This window comes from Bos grunniens, chromosome 13 (genome assembly GCF_055505025.1).
Source record: "Bos grunniens cultivar Pamir isolate PY7600 chromosome 13, Bosgru_T2T1.0, whole genome shotgun sequence".
In the NCBI taxonomy this organism is placed as follows: domain Eukaryota; kingdom Metazoa; phylum Chordata; class Mammalia; order Artiodactyla; family Bovidae; genus Bos; species Bos grunniens.
The window spans coordinates 30117750-30134591 of NC_141177.1; the positions used below are offsets into that span (position 1 = coordinate 30117750).

The 16842-nt window shown below is 43.6% G+C and overlaps 1 protein-coding gene across 2 annotated transcripts in view; it reads right to left on the reverse strand.

Annotated features, from left to right (window-relative positions):
- Nucleotides 1-684: 684 nt before the first annotated feature.
- Nucleotides 685-16842, reverse strand: part of LOC147360641 (netrin receptor DCC-like) — a 46548-nt gene continuing 30390 nt past the window's right edge. Inside the window, exons 6-7 of one of the 2 annotated variants that reach the window (XM_086333072.1) lie at nt 3631-3692; nt 685-2977 (exon numbers count right to left, since the gene is read on the reverse strand). In XM_086333072.1, coding sequence (XP_086189198.1) covers nt 2765-2977; nt 3631-3692 — 275 coding nt within the window. In that variant the 3' untranslated portion in view covers nt 685-2764. Of the gene's footprint in view, nt 2978-3583; nt 3693-16842 lie in introns of both variants that reach the window. The other variant, XM_086333073.1, reaches the window with a different exon arrangement.

Below are 16842 nucleotides of genomic sequence, written 5' to 3' on the forward strand. Positions count from 1 at the left end.
GTACAGAAGATTTTTAAAAATTCTGCTCCATTCATTAATATATTCAATGCTTTATTTACATCAATATGGACTCACAGATATTTATTTGATATTTGAAGTTGTAATCCTAACTTATTTTGGCTGCTATAACAAAATATCACAGACTGAGTGACAGAAAACAGAAATTTATTGCTCACAGTTCTGGAGGCTCAAATTCCACTATCATAGTAGCAGCATGATTTTGGATTGATCCGAAATCCTTCTTTTGGAGTGCAGATTTCTCATTGTATCCTCACATGACAGACAGAACTAGGAAGGCCTTGTGGGTCTCTTTTGGAAGGTACTAATCCCATTCATGACAGAGGCTCCCTTGTGAGCTAGTTGTGCTCCAAATGCACCAACCGGAAGCAAGGTACATTGGGCATTAACATTTTAAATATGAATTTTGAAGTGACAAAAGCATTACATCCAATACTTAATATATTTGTTGCTCAAATTGTTCCAGCTTTGTCCACTGGGGCCTCTTTCAGTTGTTTCCTGAGCCCCTTTGACAAACTCTAGTAAATGTCAGTTTTTGCATTTTGGTTTTGTTTTCTTTTGGCTTTTCACTTCCTTATATTCTGAAGGATCCTGAATTTTTGATAGGACTTCTAAACACAAAGAGGAGAGTTTAGCCTTTAATGAAAGGACTTTAGAACACAAGAGTCAGGTGACTGAATTAGATCATTTTTATTTTGAAATCCAACATTTAGTAAAAATGAATTCATTCATTTATTAAACATTAATGGCCTGGTATGTGGCAGTCAATGTTCTGGCAACTGAGGATTCGGTCTATTCTCATAAAACTGACGTCTTGTTTGAGGAAGAGACAACACATATATCAGAGTTCATGTTGCATGGTGCATTAGTTTAGTTGAATAACACCAACCCCCAACACATGGTTCAGATTTCAGTTATCACAGGAAATTTACTGTGAACAGTTGCATGAAGTACAACTTTGCTGCTAACTCCACGTCAGTCCACAAATCACTGTGTACTAACAGGTGCTCATCATGCTCAATAACCAATCCTGTTAATTCTTCAAAAGTCTGCAGGATTGGTCACTGTGACTCTTACTCTGTTTTGGCACAGACAGAAAAATAAGTAGTTGTGTTGTCTCCATTCTCCCAGTGATGAACTCATATGTCATTTACAAGGTGAATAACTGTAAAAGGGAATTGGTAACAAATGAAAGTGCAATGGAGAGACAAAAAGTGATGATGCCAGAAGTTATATTCAAATTGAATGCAAATGGATTACTGAAAAAATAGTTGACCATGGGAGTAGTAACTTAATACTGTAAGAAAGATTCCAGATATGCAGTCAGAAGAACTTAGTGAAGGCCAACTTACCACATAAATAAGGAAACTGGTGGTAAGAAAAGGGTGAAAATGACCCAGAGGATGTGACAGCAGCAAATATTTCAAATCAAAGGAAGTTTTGTAAAGATTTCACAACTTTGAGAGTACAAGCACAAAATGTTGGAAATTGACCCAAACTTACCAAGGAGCATAATTCACCAAGTTGGAAAAAAGATGCTCTTATATTGTAAATTATACAAGAAGAAGAAAGCAGGCAAATTAATTGATGTAATACTCAATGTTTCTACTTTGTCAAACTATATATTGTTAGTTGCTGACAATCAGAGTTTCTAATGCTTTAAAAACAAATTTTAAAAGTCACAAAACAATCATTATTCATCCCAACATTACTGAGATCAGATTCCATGATTTCATTTACACAGTAATTTTTATAGTCCTTTTCTCCCATTCAAAGAGAGAGCTGCCTATCTTTTATGTCAGATGGTGATAAGTGCTCAGGAAACTAACCAGATTAAGAGCTCATGGAATGCCATGGTGAGACTGGAACTGATACTTTATACATTGTGGTATATGGAAGGTGCCTTGGTAAATTTGAGCAGAGACTGCAAGGAAGGAAAAGAGTGAGCCAAGCAGACATGTTGGAGGAAGAAGGTGAGGGTAGAGATAGGATTTGACTGACAGTCCGAGAATCACTGTGCCTGAAACAGGAAAGCCAGTTAGAGACTATAGCAGTGGTGCAGGAAGGGATGATGGTGTCTGGGACCAGGGAGTGGTGATGGGGATGAGAATGTGCAGATTATGTTCAGTGGTGAGCTGTGAGAAGCTTGGACTGGCTCAAGAGAGACAACATTTACATTTTCAGGAATTATTTAAGTTGCTAAATGGTTGTGAACTTGAAATTGACCACATTGAAAGCATTTTACATCAAGAATTTGACATGTATTACCAATCAGGCTTATTTTTTCTTTCTTAACAGTCAGTTGTTAAAGATTTACCATCACGCTACTGGACATAATCACTTTAAAGACAGAACTGAATATGTGATATAAAAGAAAGAGAAATCAAGGATGACTCCAGGCTTCTGGAAATAGTGTATTTATCATGAGCAACAGGGTTGGGAAAAATGCAAAATGATAGAAAGACTACTCTTTCCATCACAGAGAGAGGAGGGAACACTACTCTTTGGGTTTGAAAAATAGGCTATTGAGACAATAAGGAAGGAGAATAATTTTTCTTAAAACCAAGATAGGGCATCATTTATACTCAAAGGGTGAGGAGTCCGATGAACAGAAGACAGAATAACTTCTCTGCAGAGAACATTAGTGTGAGCCAAGTCCAGGGTTACAGGTGAGAGATAACCTGACCTGTGTTGATCTGACTTATTTCTCACATTCCAGGGATATGTCATGAGTCAGTCCCCAGAACTACTTCCCATGATCCCCACTCAGGACCAAGTATGAAGACACAGCTCTGAGGGCTTCAGGAACATGTGAGCAGGCAGGTCTCCATGGAAGGGGGGCATTTGGAGCAAAGTTGTGGGAGCTTCTAGCTGGGTTCTTCTCCAAGGCTGGGCCCTTCAGGGAGGGAAGGAGACAGCAGAGACAGAGGGTGGCACCAGGCAGGCGGGAAGGATGGAGCTGTGGGAAAATGTCATAGTTACGTGCTCATCACTCAAGAAACATTTCATGAATCCCTCCGATGTACCCAGGTGTTCTCCTCCTAGGATAACTGTCCTGAGAGGATGGGCAGCTCCTGAGATAGAACTTTACCTACTCAGCCTCCTTCCCTCCTCCCCAGGTCCTGCGCCCCTGGTGCCCCTTCCTAAGCCTTTCTACTGTTACACAGAGGATCAGAGCAAGACACCCCTCAGAACAGCTGATCCAAACTTCTCAACATTGCCCTAAAATATGGATTTCTTTTGCCCCAAGAAGTCCCAGATTTTAAGTGAACCACCCACTCAGGTGTTCCTCATTCAGCACCCTCTGCCCACTTCCTCTACAGAACCCCTAAGACTCTGTGGACCCCCTTTGAAAATCCCTGATCCAGCCCATCTCCTCTAGGACCTCACACACCTCCTGAGAACCAGGTAACACTGAGAGGGAAGCAGGGTGTCCTGAGGGGATTGAGGGAGCTACTTCACCTTCTCTTAACTCCACATGGGCCCTGACCTTGTGTGGTCTATGAGTAGCCTCCCTAAGCTCTAGGACAGAACTTGTCCTGCCCTCCATCCCACCCCAACTTACATTTATACTCAAAACTTCTTGCAGATTAGGATGATGGAGATACTAACCAATAGCAGCGTCTTGGGGCCTAGGAGGAAAACTGCCAGGAGAGGCGAAGACTGTTCTGGGCCTGGAAATCAGGCGACAAGGGGATTGATTAGAAGGGTCACAGAGGTACAATTCCCAGGGCCTCCACTTACTCCATCTGAGGCCGCCTGGGCCCACCAACACTCTGTGGCTTTGACCTGCCTCCTGGCCTCAAGCTTGAGGCAGACATTAGGGCACAGGAATCCCTCATCTCACACTCTCTTTTCCCAGGCTGCAAGGGTCCTATAACTTGAAGAGAAAACTCCAGAAGTGAAAATCACTGTGAGACAAGAGAAAATTCAGCAAGTCCTAGTGCACAGTCTCTCACTAGGCTGCAATCCCATCCTCAGTCAGCTATTAGGAAAATTTCAGGAGAAATAGTCAAGTCTGATAAGGTTAGGAATCTAGATATTGAAAATAACATCATGAGTATTAAATCTGCCTAAACTTTGAAAATATTTTAAAAAGTGTCCTGCAGAACAGTGCATAGATCACAGGAAAGGGTTTCAACCTATTCTTGATTTAATATGGTTGGCACACAATCCCCCATATCTGTGTGTAGATTACCAAATGTGTCAAAAGAGGTGATCAGTAGTAATCAAGTTAAAGATCTTAAGATGGCACATTATCTTGGATTTTCTGAGTAGAGCCCATGTGATCACAAAGATCCTTACAAGTAAAAGATGGAGGCAGGAGAGTCAGAGAAGGAGGTGCGATGTCAGAAGCAGAGGTCAGCGTGATGTGGGGCCCTTTGCCAAGGAATGTAGGCACCTCTGGGAGCTGGAAAGGGCAAGAAAATGGATTTTCCTCTAGAGCCTTTGGAGGGAACACAGCCCAGCCACCATCGTAGACGTCTGACCTCTACAACTATATTAAGCATATTTGTGTGTGTGTATATATATATGTATTAATGCACTTGTATTGAATCACTGAACATGGTAACTACTTACAGTGACTATAGGAACCTAATTCAAGGAGAGATGTGAATAAATGGACAGGCACAATTTAAAATGCTTAACTTCTGCGTGTGCATGCGTGCATGCTCAGTCGCTTCAGTCATGTCCGACTCTTTGTGCCCCCATGGACACATGTGACCCCTGCCAGCCTCCTCTGACCATGAGATTTTCCAGGCGAGAATACTGGAGTGGGTTGCCATGCCCTCCTCCAGGGAATCTTCCTGACCCGGGAATCTAACTATGACACCTATGACTCCTACATTGCAGGCAGATTCTTTACCCACTGAGATACCTGGGAAGCCCCAGCTTCTAGGTGAAAAGAAGGAAAAAGTACTGTTTGGCTATTGAATGGTGAAGGGAAAATGGGAAAAAGGAAAAACGTAGTGGAAGGGATTTCAGGGTTTATGTTCCTGAAAGATGAAAGAGAACCAAAGAACGAGAGGACTCACAACCTTTCTCCCTCTATGAAAACCAACTAACCAAGAACTCCTTTAAATGTTAGATTATGCTGTACTGAGAGAAGAGAGGCTAGAAATATTGTAAGACATCTCAGTACCGTAAGAACAAACAATAAGATATGCATCCTCACCCCAGACCCCCGGACCCAGGAGTGCAATGGCTGGATCCCTCAGATGCTCAGGGTAGGCTTTGGGTCTGGGTGGAAGGGTCACATCGGCATTTTATGCTTCTCTTCAGCCTGCCCACCTAAATGTTTCAAAAAACGCTTCCAGCCTTACTACACTAGCAACCTTGATGGGACAGCCCAGAAGTACCAACCCTGGTTGAGTCCAAGCAGGAGATGGAAGATTAGAAAACATTTCCAAGCCACTGTAGACAAGATTGCATGAACTCTTCTCTCCTACACTCCCTGTTAAGTATAACTTGAACCCTAGAAATAACACAGAGGATAAGCATAGGAGAACTCTAGGTGGAAGCAGAGGTGAACAGGCTGGAGACCTCAGGACTGGAGGAAGAACACAGCAGTCAGCCACCCAGGTCCGCTCTCCTAATTCCCTAGCACAGAAAGAGACCCAGATGTGGCACTAAAGAAAAAGAAAGTCTAAACCAATAATCTAAATTTCTGCTTCAAGAAATTAGAAAATGAGAAGCAAGATAACCTAAAGCAAAAGGAAGAGAGGAAATAATACAGAAATAAGAAAAATAAATGAAGTCAAAAACAGAAGAGAAAAATCAATGAAACTTAAAACAAAAACAATAGAGAAAATAACCGAAACAAAGAGTGTGTTCTTTCAAAACACCATTAAAATGAAATGCTTCTAATAAATAAATAAAAAAGGAGGAATGACACATTTCCAATAACAGGAATGGAAACGGAAGACATTAATACAGACTCTGCAGATATCAGTGGATAATAAGAGAATTTTACGAACAACTGTACAGACAGCAATTTGAAAACTCAGAGACAATGGAAGAAATGACTCAAAAAGCACAGCCTACCACAGCTCACACAATATGAAATGAATGTTCTGAATAGTCTTAAACAATTGAAATTTGCTTCAAATTAAAAAAAAAAAAAAGATTCTCATGACCCATACGGTGTCATGGGAAAATTTTGTCAAAAACTTACAGATGAATTAAAAACAATTTTGGTGAAAAAAAAATAATTATAAAAGGTATTTTGAAAAATTTGAATTTATATTCCACTTTAAGTGATATTGGGAATTAGTATTGATTATATTAAGTGTGCACTGGTATTAGTTTTATAGAAAATAATGTCCCTAACGAAAAGACCACACAATTGCAGACACCATTGACACACATAAGTTATGAACACAATTATGCAACTTCTCTATATCACTAATTTAAAGGAAGTTGTTTGTTCTCCCTTTCCTCTCTTAATTCTTCCAGCAGGCAGGGACCTGGACGCTCAGTGACCCAGCATCGACCCAGTAGATGAGGACAATACCATAGGCATGTTGGAAGAAATGTGGGCCTTTGAAAGATCTTCTGGAGAAAGATTCCTGGAAACCTGACTTGGCCCTCTCTTGATGTTATATGACAGCCTACAAGATGTCTTATTTATATAAAGGGAGGGGCACTGTCATTGGAACAAGTCCACGCTGTGGGAGAACACGTCTGTAATTAGCATGTATCTCTTGTGCAGGCTTGGGGTTCCTGTCCTCAGTAACTCATTCACCTTGATTACTTTAGCCCAATGACCTGGACTAAAGGCAACACATCTTCAACAACACAAGACCGACCCGCATCCCCACTGCTCCCTGAGTCCCTTATGTAAACTCCAAGCCCTCTGGGTGGCTGAAGCAGAAAAGGAGATGAACTGACAGTTGCATTTAGTTGATGTGCAGTGAGCGATTGTGATCATTTCTGGTCCACTGTCACAAATCAAAGGACAGAGGAGCCCATGCGGTGACCACTCATGGTCACCTGCGTGCCTGGTACAACTCTAACTTCATGTCCTCACGGCTCCCCCTCCAGAATTTCACAGAGTAGTAAGTACAGACATTTACTGGTGTGATGTTCCTGATATGGATGGAAAAGTCTAGGCTGAAAAGAGACCAGGAAGAGGTTAGAAAGAGTAAGGAGGTGGCAAGTGGGCAGATGTGGAATGGTGAACACAGAAACATTATTTGAAGAAAGAAAGAGGCAGGACACTGAACAGGATGATATTCCTCCTTCCTCTCTTTCTTAATGTCATGGATGTTTATGTCAAAGGATCTATAAAGAATATACCATACTCTTACCCGTGGTAAGGAGGGAATTCACTTTAAAGTTCTAGTTTATATCTATTGACTTCTAGATTGTTTGATAAAAAGCATGAAGTACTCCCTTCATTATATAAAAACAAATAAAGAATTGGGTCAGTTGGAGTGGAGTCCTCACCAGGGAGTTTGTGGGTGCCCTGGTCCTTCTGATGAGCAGAGACCTCCAGGGTATGTTTTTTGGTGACCGCTGGCTGCCCATCATACTGTGGTGAGCACCACAGCCTCCCTGTGGGCAGAGGAGTCCACCAGGAGCCAGCTCATCCAGTTAAAGTTTCCATCCTTGTGTTCTATGAGGGTCAAGGTCACTTCTGTTCAGAATATGATTCCATTCTCCAACCAGATCAGCTGCAAGTCTCTGGGGTAGAACTTGTTCACTTGGCAGGTGATGACATTCATCTGGTTCCCCATAGGGTGTTGTGTAAGCTCCAAGGTGGGTAAAACTGAAAGAGCACAGAGAAGAAGCTCTGACAAATGGGACAGGTCACCGCACCCAGGTCAGAGCCAGGCGGGCAGCAAGTGCTCAAAGGGTTTCTCTGCATAGGAATGAAATCACTAAGCACAGTGCAGGGCACACAGTAGGTGCTCAAAAACTGATAGCTCCTATTAGGGTTATAATGTTTGCAATCAGCAAGATCAGTCCCTATCATACAGTAGGCACACAATAACTGCAGCAAAATAAATGAAATCCCTAGGCACATAAGGGCCCGGCTTATAGTGTTGCCTAGTCACTCAGTCGTGTCCGACTCCTTGAGACCCCATGGACTGCAGCCCTTGAGTCTTCTCTGTCTATAGGACTCTCCAGGCAAGAACACTGGAGTGGGTTGCCATTTCCTTCTCCATGGCTTATAGTAGGTGCTCAGTAATTGGAGAAGCCATTGATAAAGCAAAGAAAACTATTTAGCATCGTGTTTGGCACAGGTGTCCATAGAAGTGAGTGAATAGCTCAACTAGAAGCCTGGTGTTGGGCAGGAATGTCAGGAAGTAGATTCCAGGCAATTCAAGGCATGGAGCAAAAAGCAGGCGGGAGGAGCTAGTTAGGGCCTTGGGGGCAGGTGAGGGCTTGAGTTGACATGAGGGGCATCTACCTCGGATGGTCTCGGACAAGTTGGCAGTCCCATGGAGAGGAGGCCCCCTGCAGGGTGACATGAGCCACCTCGCAGATGACCTGGGAGTGAACATCTCCCGTGGCCAGCAGCACCTTGGTTGTGCTGGAGATGCTGTAGGAAATGCTGTCTCCCTCTGGATCCACACTGGTCAGTTGCCATTTTTGAACCATATAAGGGAGATGTTTCTGGGGGAGAAAGCGTGAGATTTGCAGGTGAAACTCACTGTCTGCTCAGGCGTAGCCCTTATTGTAGGGCCAGATACCATGGGCGGGGAGGGCTTAACAATGAACATGATTGTGATTATCATCACTAACAAAAAACTTGTGACAGTGTTAAGAAATTGCAAATATATTATTTTTAAATTGTTCAAATAATTCTGGGAGGACAGTGTTACCATAGTCATGTTACGGGGAGACCTACAGGTTCCTAGGGGTGACTTTGAATCAGGGGCAGGGCTGACTGGAATTCCAGACCTGAGTTCAGAGTCCACCTTCTTTCCTCTGCCAGGTGATTTCCCACCAATTTGGGCACAGGAACAAAAGTACTTTTTGGGCTCACTCTTTTTATTAACTATTCCTGACTGGGCTCGCCTGGAAAACTTAACTAACTTCAGAAAATGCATTTACAGAAGGGAATGCAGGGAAGCAGGATCACAGGGACCACACAGAAGCTGAAGCAGGGTGGCCAGCGGATGAGAGGGGTGGTGTGGCCCCTTCTAGCTCCTCGTCTATGAAAGAGGGCAGCTGGCATTAACCTGCCCAGGCTTCAGTGAGAGTTAAATCAGGTGCTGGAAGTGTTTTTGCTGGGAGTAAAACAAGATGCTTCACAAAACTAAACAAATACATGTCTCTCTTTAACCTGGACTCTATTTATGTTCAGAACTGTCTTTCAGGTAGTTATTCTTCCCACAAAATGCCAATAGGACTAATATATCAACCCCTGAGTTTCAAAGGAAGGGTGCAAACGGGTATCTTTTTGAGTCGGGTTTTTCTCTTGGGTTAGTTTTGAGTTGAAAAGAAAGATCACTGAGTGCTGAGAAACCACAGGTGCTTAGCTTCTTCGCTAAGTCGCTTCAGTCGTGTCCAACTCTGTGCGACCCATAGACGGCAGCCCCCAGGCTCCGCCATCTCTGGGATTCTCCAGGCAAGAACACTGGAGTGGGTTGCCATTTCCTTCTCCAATGCATAAAAGTGAAAAGTGAAAGTGAAGTCGCTCAGTCGTGTCCGACCCTCAGCGACCCCATGGACTGCAGCCTACCAGGCTCCTCCATCCACGGGATTTTCCAGGCAAGAGTATTGGAGTGGGGTGCCATTGCCTTCTCCAGCTTAGCTTCTTAACTGTTATTAAATCCATAGAGACACAGACATAGGCCTACAAGAAACCCAGATTCACACAAATCAGCAAGTCAAATGTGAGAGTCCCTGTAGAGGAGTCCTGCAGGGTGTCTCTCAATTGTTCATTATTACCCAATACCTCCTGTAAAAGTCTGTAGACAGCAAACATTACAGATATTTGCATTTCTAAATATTTAGCTTGCTTCCTAAAACTCATCAAACATTTGAGGACATACATAGCTATATGTTCCTCATATTAGCTGCCTTAATATGTCAAATTGTATAAACTCCAGCATCCTGGACATCCCTAAAGGGATGAGGTACTGTGATCAGTTACTACTTATCCAGAGTTTCCTCAGAGCCTGTTTTGGCCTGATCTCTTGATCACCCTCAGCTCTCTAATCCCCCCCACAGCTCTGAGAGGAAGGCCTGAGTGTGTCCCCATATATAGGACAAAATTCAGGAAGAGTGAAGCTGTTCAAGGACACGTGGCAATTAAGGTCAGAGTTCACCTCACTGCACACAGGACTGATTGACTTTAGTGTCGAAGTTCTTTACCCTTGAGCCTCACTGTTTCTGGACAAAGTGGATACAAGCACCACCTGGTAAGATGAGGATGTATATAAAACACAGAGCTTGGCATATAGTAGGTGCTTAATCAATAACATCCATGATCTTATCATAAAAGAAAAGTGAAAGTGTTAGTCGCTCAGTTGTGTCCGACTCCTTGCGACCCCAGGGACTGTAGCGCTCCAGGCTCCTCTGTCTATGAGATTCTCCAGGCAAGAATACTGGACTGGGTTGCCATTTCCTTCTTCAGGGGATCTTCCTGACCCAGGGATTCAACCCAGGTCTCCGGCATTGCGGACACATTCTTTACCATCTAAGCCACCAGAGATGCCCTTGTTATCATAAGATATGGTCATTCTAGTTCTGAAACTACGTATTTATTTTTTAGGCAGTAAGAAGCCAAAACAAAGGCACAATTGAAGCACCAAGGAGAGTCATATTCTGCTCCAAACAGCTGCCGTGCAAAAAATCGACATTAAAAAAAAATAGTAGAAACACCAAATTATGAATCTGTCCCCAATTATAAAAATAATCCCATCAGAAATAAGTTTGGGGAATTAGCTTTCAAAACACACAAGAGACCACAGGCATTTTCCTGCAGATTAGCTCTTTATAGAACCTGGAAGCATTCTGAAAGGAGACAGGACAGATTTCATCAGTGTCACTGTGGTTGTTGAGGCCAGAGGGCTCCAGGCTGAGAAGGGAGTGTTTGCAGGGATTCCAATGCCTGTTTAGGCACACAGGTGTTTAAAGATGGGATGGTTTCCCCAGTGATGAAGCTCTGGTCTGAACAGGATGGTCTGAGTGAGTAGGAAGGCCCTCTCAACCCAGGTGAGCTCTGTTGGGGTGTGGGTGTCCTCGCCACTCCACTCAGGCTGAGTTTCTTGGGCCTTCTAAGATCTGTCACCATCACAGTTTATTCTGAAGCACTCACATCTGGGAGAGCTGTTCTTATAACCCAGGCACAACAGGGGACTGACCTCTATCAGGGAAAAACCACAGCCTTCCCTCTCGGTGACCTCGAGAACACACAGCTCAGGCTCCTCTGCCCTAGCTGGGCACCAGCATCCTCCACAGGAGTTAAGACACTCAGCTGTCCAGGCCATGTCTGTGCACTTAAATCAGAATTTATAGGGTACAGCCAGGGTCCTGGGATCTTGCCACCATCTTCCAGGTGATTCCAATGAGCAGCTGAGGTTGAAAGGCACCCAGCTCCACAGTAACTCAGTTGTACTCAGTCCTGGAGGGAAAGTGACTCTGTCTGAGGTCTTCTGGCTCCAACACATCAGGGCTTATGTTAGTGGAATATGTATCACATGCCAGGGTCTGCTCTAAGCTCTTGACATGTGTCCCTCATTCAGTCCTTTCAGCTGCTCTGTGAGGACGGGGCTGTCCCTGAGGGATGAGGACACTTAGGCCCAGAGTGGGGAGAGATTCGGCAGAGGTCCCAGCGCTGGGATGGGGCAGAGTTGGGATGAGTTCCCAGGCAGGTGTTTGGCCCAGGCTCTCAGACACTGCACTGAGCTCAGGAACACCCTAACCGCCACCCCCGCCCCAATCCAGAGCTTCCTAGGCCCTCTCCAGTCAATCACAGACCCCTGAAAGTTGTGTGATCACCATCATTTCGTAGATGGGGAAACTGAGGACAAGAGGGAACTGAGACATGCCCAGGACCCCACAGCCTGGGAGGCCAGCACCATCGCTCCCTGAGGGGCTCTCCTTTCACCAGGTCATTCTGCCCTCAGGACACTCTGCAAAGGTTGTGTGATCATCCTCTTTCTACAGGTGAGGAAGGGGGGTGCCCAGTACAGGGAACTGTGCTGGTAATTTGGACAGAGCTCCTCAAATCCTTCCTGAAAGACATGATGACCACCATCATGCAGATGAGGAAACTGAGGCTGAGAGAAATGAAGGGACTGTCTCCTCTCACCCTCTGACTGTGTCCTGGTGTTTCCTGTCAAGTCTAAGCTTTCAGGTCCATCAGCAGAGCAAGTGCCCACCTTCAGGAGCCTCCACACTGACCACCAACCTCTCTTTTGCCTCAGATTCTTGACTCCAACAACTACAGGGAGGAGTAGCCTCTGAGGGCCCGGCCCTGGGGACATTGGAACAACAAGGGAAGACGTGGGCTCCCGACGCCTGAGTCTAGAACAGGAACTCTCGCTCACACGGGGCCCCACCACCCTCTAGGGGACACCTCCCCCTCCTCATTCTCAGTCCACAGAACCAGGAGTGGGCACAACCTGGTGCTGCTGGGGTCACAGCGGCCCCTCTGGGCTCTGTCCACACCACCCTTCCCGGACCTGCTCCTCAGGGGCCTGGTGAAGGGGCAACATCATAACAATGGGGAGAAAATCTCCTGATGCTTTTAAGAGTGTTGAAAAAAGCTAATTCCCCAAACTTATTTCTGTGTCATTGTGGAACTTTTCAGCACATCATGTGACACTGAATGATCTGTCTCATCTGGGTTGTAAAACTGGACTTACCTCCCTTACAGGGCCTTTTAAAATGTTTATCTCTAAAGAAAAGAATGAAATAAGATTTTAGAGGACAGGGCTGGAGTCTGCTCAACACTTTGATAAGCACAGTGGGGTGTGCAGAGAACAGGGCTGTGTGACCTTGAGTGCCTGGGATTCGATCTTGGCTCCTCTACCTGTTCACAAATCAGATCCCCTCTCTGAGCCTGAGAGTCCTCATCTGTAAAAGTGGTAAACAGACAACCTTTCCTTCTGAACACTGTTTATAATGAGTAAATGCCTAAGGAGGATTCACCATCTGACAGGCGGCAGCTCCTCTCCCCTCCCTTCTTTCTCATCCAGGGGATCATCTTGCAGGCGGCCTGAGGAAGAGGATGAACAGCCCTGGGAGCCAGCAGATCTGAGAGGTGGGGGAGCCACTTACTAGCTGTATTGAGACTGAGCAGGGGACCCACCATCTGGGAAGTTTAATAATATCTGAGAAATCAGGAAAAAACACCTTCCGTGCTGACATCTAGACATTTAGGGAGATTATTTGCTACCAAGACTAGGAAGAAAATCAGGCAATATCATCACACAAATTAAAATCCACATACTGTCTGAATTAGCAATGCCACTTCCAGTGGGTATTTCCCCTCTGAGCAGAGTGACACTTGGAAAGCTTATCCACCTTAGCACTGTTTCAGTAGCCCAAGGTTGGGAACAACTTAGTCTCCATCAACAGGAGATTGGGAGATAAATGATGCTGTCTCCATATGCTGAGTGTTAAGTAGCTGTTGAAAACCAGGGCAGCTCTAGGGGCTGATGTGGAATGAGGGATTTGGGATCATGCGGGTGAAAGTAGGGAGAGTTTTCCAGTCACCTCAGGCTCAGGTTCTGAATGTGAGGGACCTTCTGGACCTTTGGGAAAGCAATGAAAGGAGCCTGTTCCATGGTTAATTCAAGGAGATTTTGGGTGGTGGTGGTTTACTCAGTAAGTCGTGTCTGACTCTTGTGACTCGATGGACTATAGCCTGCTGGACTTCTCTGTCCATAGTTTCTCCAGGCAAGAATACTGGAGTGGGTTGCCATTTCCTTCTCCAGGGGATCTTCCTGACCCAGGAATTGAATCTGGATCTCCTGCATTGCAGGCAGATTCTTTATCGACTGAGCTCTGAGGGAAGCCCAAGGAGTTTTTATTCTGCAACTTCTATGTGCCAGGCCCTTCCAGAAAACTAGTTCCAATGCCAGTGAAGGAAGGAGCCTTGCCTGGAGTCAGATGGAGTTCCTTTTTTTTTTTAATGGAAAAGAAAAAAATATATAAACATAGTGAGACATATTAACATTTATCTGAGAATATTTTATCAAATGCAGAAAAAATAAGAATAGGAATATCTTGATGTTATTAATAATTTAAATATAATTGAATTATATTTAATTAGTTTATATTAATCATATCCTATACAATATATATCAGGTGGGCCTTAGAAAGCATGACTACGAATAAGCTAGTGGAGGTGATAGAATTTCAGTTGAGCTATTCCAAATCCTGAAAGATGGTGCTGTGAAAGTGCTGCACTCAATATGCCAGCAAATGTGGAAAACTCAGCAGTGGCCACAGGACTGGAAAAGGTCAGTTTTCATTTCAGTCCCTCAGAAAGGCAATGCCAAAGAATGCTCAAACTACCAAACAATTGTACTCATCTCACACGCTAGTAAAGTAATGCTCAAAATTCTTCAAGCCAGGCTTCAGCAATATGTGAACCATGAACTTCCTGATGTTCAAGCTGGTTTTAGAAAAGGCAGAGGAACCAGAGATCAAATTGCCAACATCTGCTGGATCATGGAAAAAGCAAGAGAGTTCCAGAAAAACATCTATTTCTGCTTTATTGACTATGCCAAAGCCTTTGACTGTGTGGATCACAAGAAACTGTGGAAAATTCTGAAAGAGATGGGAATACCAGACCACCTGATTTGCCTCTTGAGAAATTTGTATGCAGGTCAGGAAGCAAAAGTTTGAACTGGACATGGAACAACAGACTTGTTCCAAATAGGAAAAGGAGTACGTCAAGGCTGTATATTGTCACCCTGTTTATTTAACTTATATGCAGAGTACATCATGAGAAACGCTGGACTGGAAGAAACACAATCTGGAATCAAGATTGCCGGGAGAAATATTAATAACCTCAGATATGCAGATGATACCACCCTTATGGCAGAAAGTGAAGAGGAACTAAAAAGCCTCTTGATGAAAGTGAAAGTGGAGAGTGAAAAAGTTGGCTTAAAGCTCAACATTCAGAAAACGAAGATCATGGTATCCAGTCCCATCACTTCATGGGAAATAGATGGGGAAACAGTGGAAACAGTGTCAGACTTTATTTTTCTGGGCTCCAAAGTCACTGCAGATGGTGACTGAAGCCATGAAATTAAAAGACGCTTACTCCTTGGAAGGAAAGTTATGACCAACCTAGATAGCATATTCAAAAGCAGAGACATTATTTTGCCAACAAATGTTCATCTAGTCAAGGGTATGGTTTTTCCTGTGGTCATGTATGGATGTGAGAGTTGGACTGTGAAGAAAGCTGAGCACCAAAGAATTGATGCTTTTGAACTGTGGTGTTGGAGAAGACTCTTGAGAGTCCCTTGGACTGCAAGGAGATCCAACCAGTCCATTCTGAAGGGGATCAGCCCTGGGATTTCTTTTCTTTTTTTTTTTTTAGGTACATAACTCCCATTTTTAATAAAAGGTGTGCAAATTAAAACTTGGAAGGGTTTTTAAAAACTTCCTTGAAGTGACTCAATAAGTACTTGGAAGATGTGGAATACAGACTGAGCAGAATGAACCCTTTGTCAAAGCTGCCATACTCTAAGTCCTCTAAAATAAGAGGAAAAGAAGATAGCAGGTAAATTAGAAAAGGTAATTTGCAGATAATTTGAGATTACTTGGATGTCAGGCTAAAAAGTTGTTTTCTTTCAGCAACAGAGTTTTCATGCTGTCTATGCGGTCGAACAGAGTCGGACACAACTGAAGTGACTTAGCAGCAGTGGCAGCAGCAGCAATGTTTCCTTTGGTTATTCAGTTCAGTTCAGTCGCTCAGTCACGTCCGACTCTTTTCGATCCCATGAATTGCAGCACGCCATGCCTTCCTGTCCATCACCAACTCCTGGCGTTCGCTCAAACTCGTGTCCATCGAGTCTGTGATGGGAAGGAATGATGCTAAAGCTGAAACCCCAGTACTTTGGCCACCTCGTGCGAAGAGTTGACTCATTGAAAAAGACTCTGATGCTGGGAAGGATTGGGGGCAGGAGAAGAAGGGGACGACAGAGGATGAGATGGCTGGATGGCATCACTGACTTGATGGACGTGAGTCTGAGTGAACTCTGGGAGTTGGTGATGGACAGGGAGGCCTGGTGTGCTGCAATTCATGGGGTCGCAAAGAGTCGGACACGACTGAGCGACTGATCTGATCTGACACAATATATTTAAAATTCTGTATCTCATACGTTGTTGTTAGATGTCCACAGGACATTTAAAAAAACTGGCAAAAAGATAAACATTACTAAATCTCAAAAAGTAGAATTATTTTGTGTGTGTGTGATTCAGTTATACATATATACATATGTTATTTTTGAAATTATTTTCCGTTATAAATTATTACAAGATATTGACTATAGTTCCCTGTTCTATATAGTGAACGTTTGTTGCTTATTACATATCTATATTTTTAAACTAGATATCTAGTATTCTATTAATACTAAGTCAAACAAGTAGAATCAAAATATCATAAATTTTTTAGTTAGGTAAAAATTCATAAGTTTTCTAAAATATATATGTTATACATAATTTATATGTATGTATACAAAAGGTTTTCTACTACACTTGATAAAGGTTTGAGAAATGAACATCAACAAAAAGAAGAGATGGAGAAACTGGAAAACATAAACTAAATGAAATGGGAGCACTGAATATGAAATAGAAAAAGTGAAATAGACTAGATAAAAGTCACAGACCCTCATATAGTCCAGT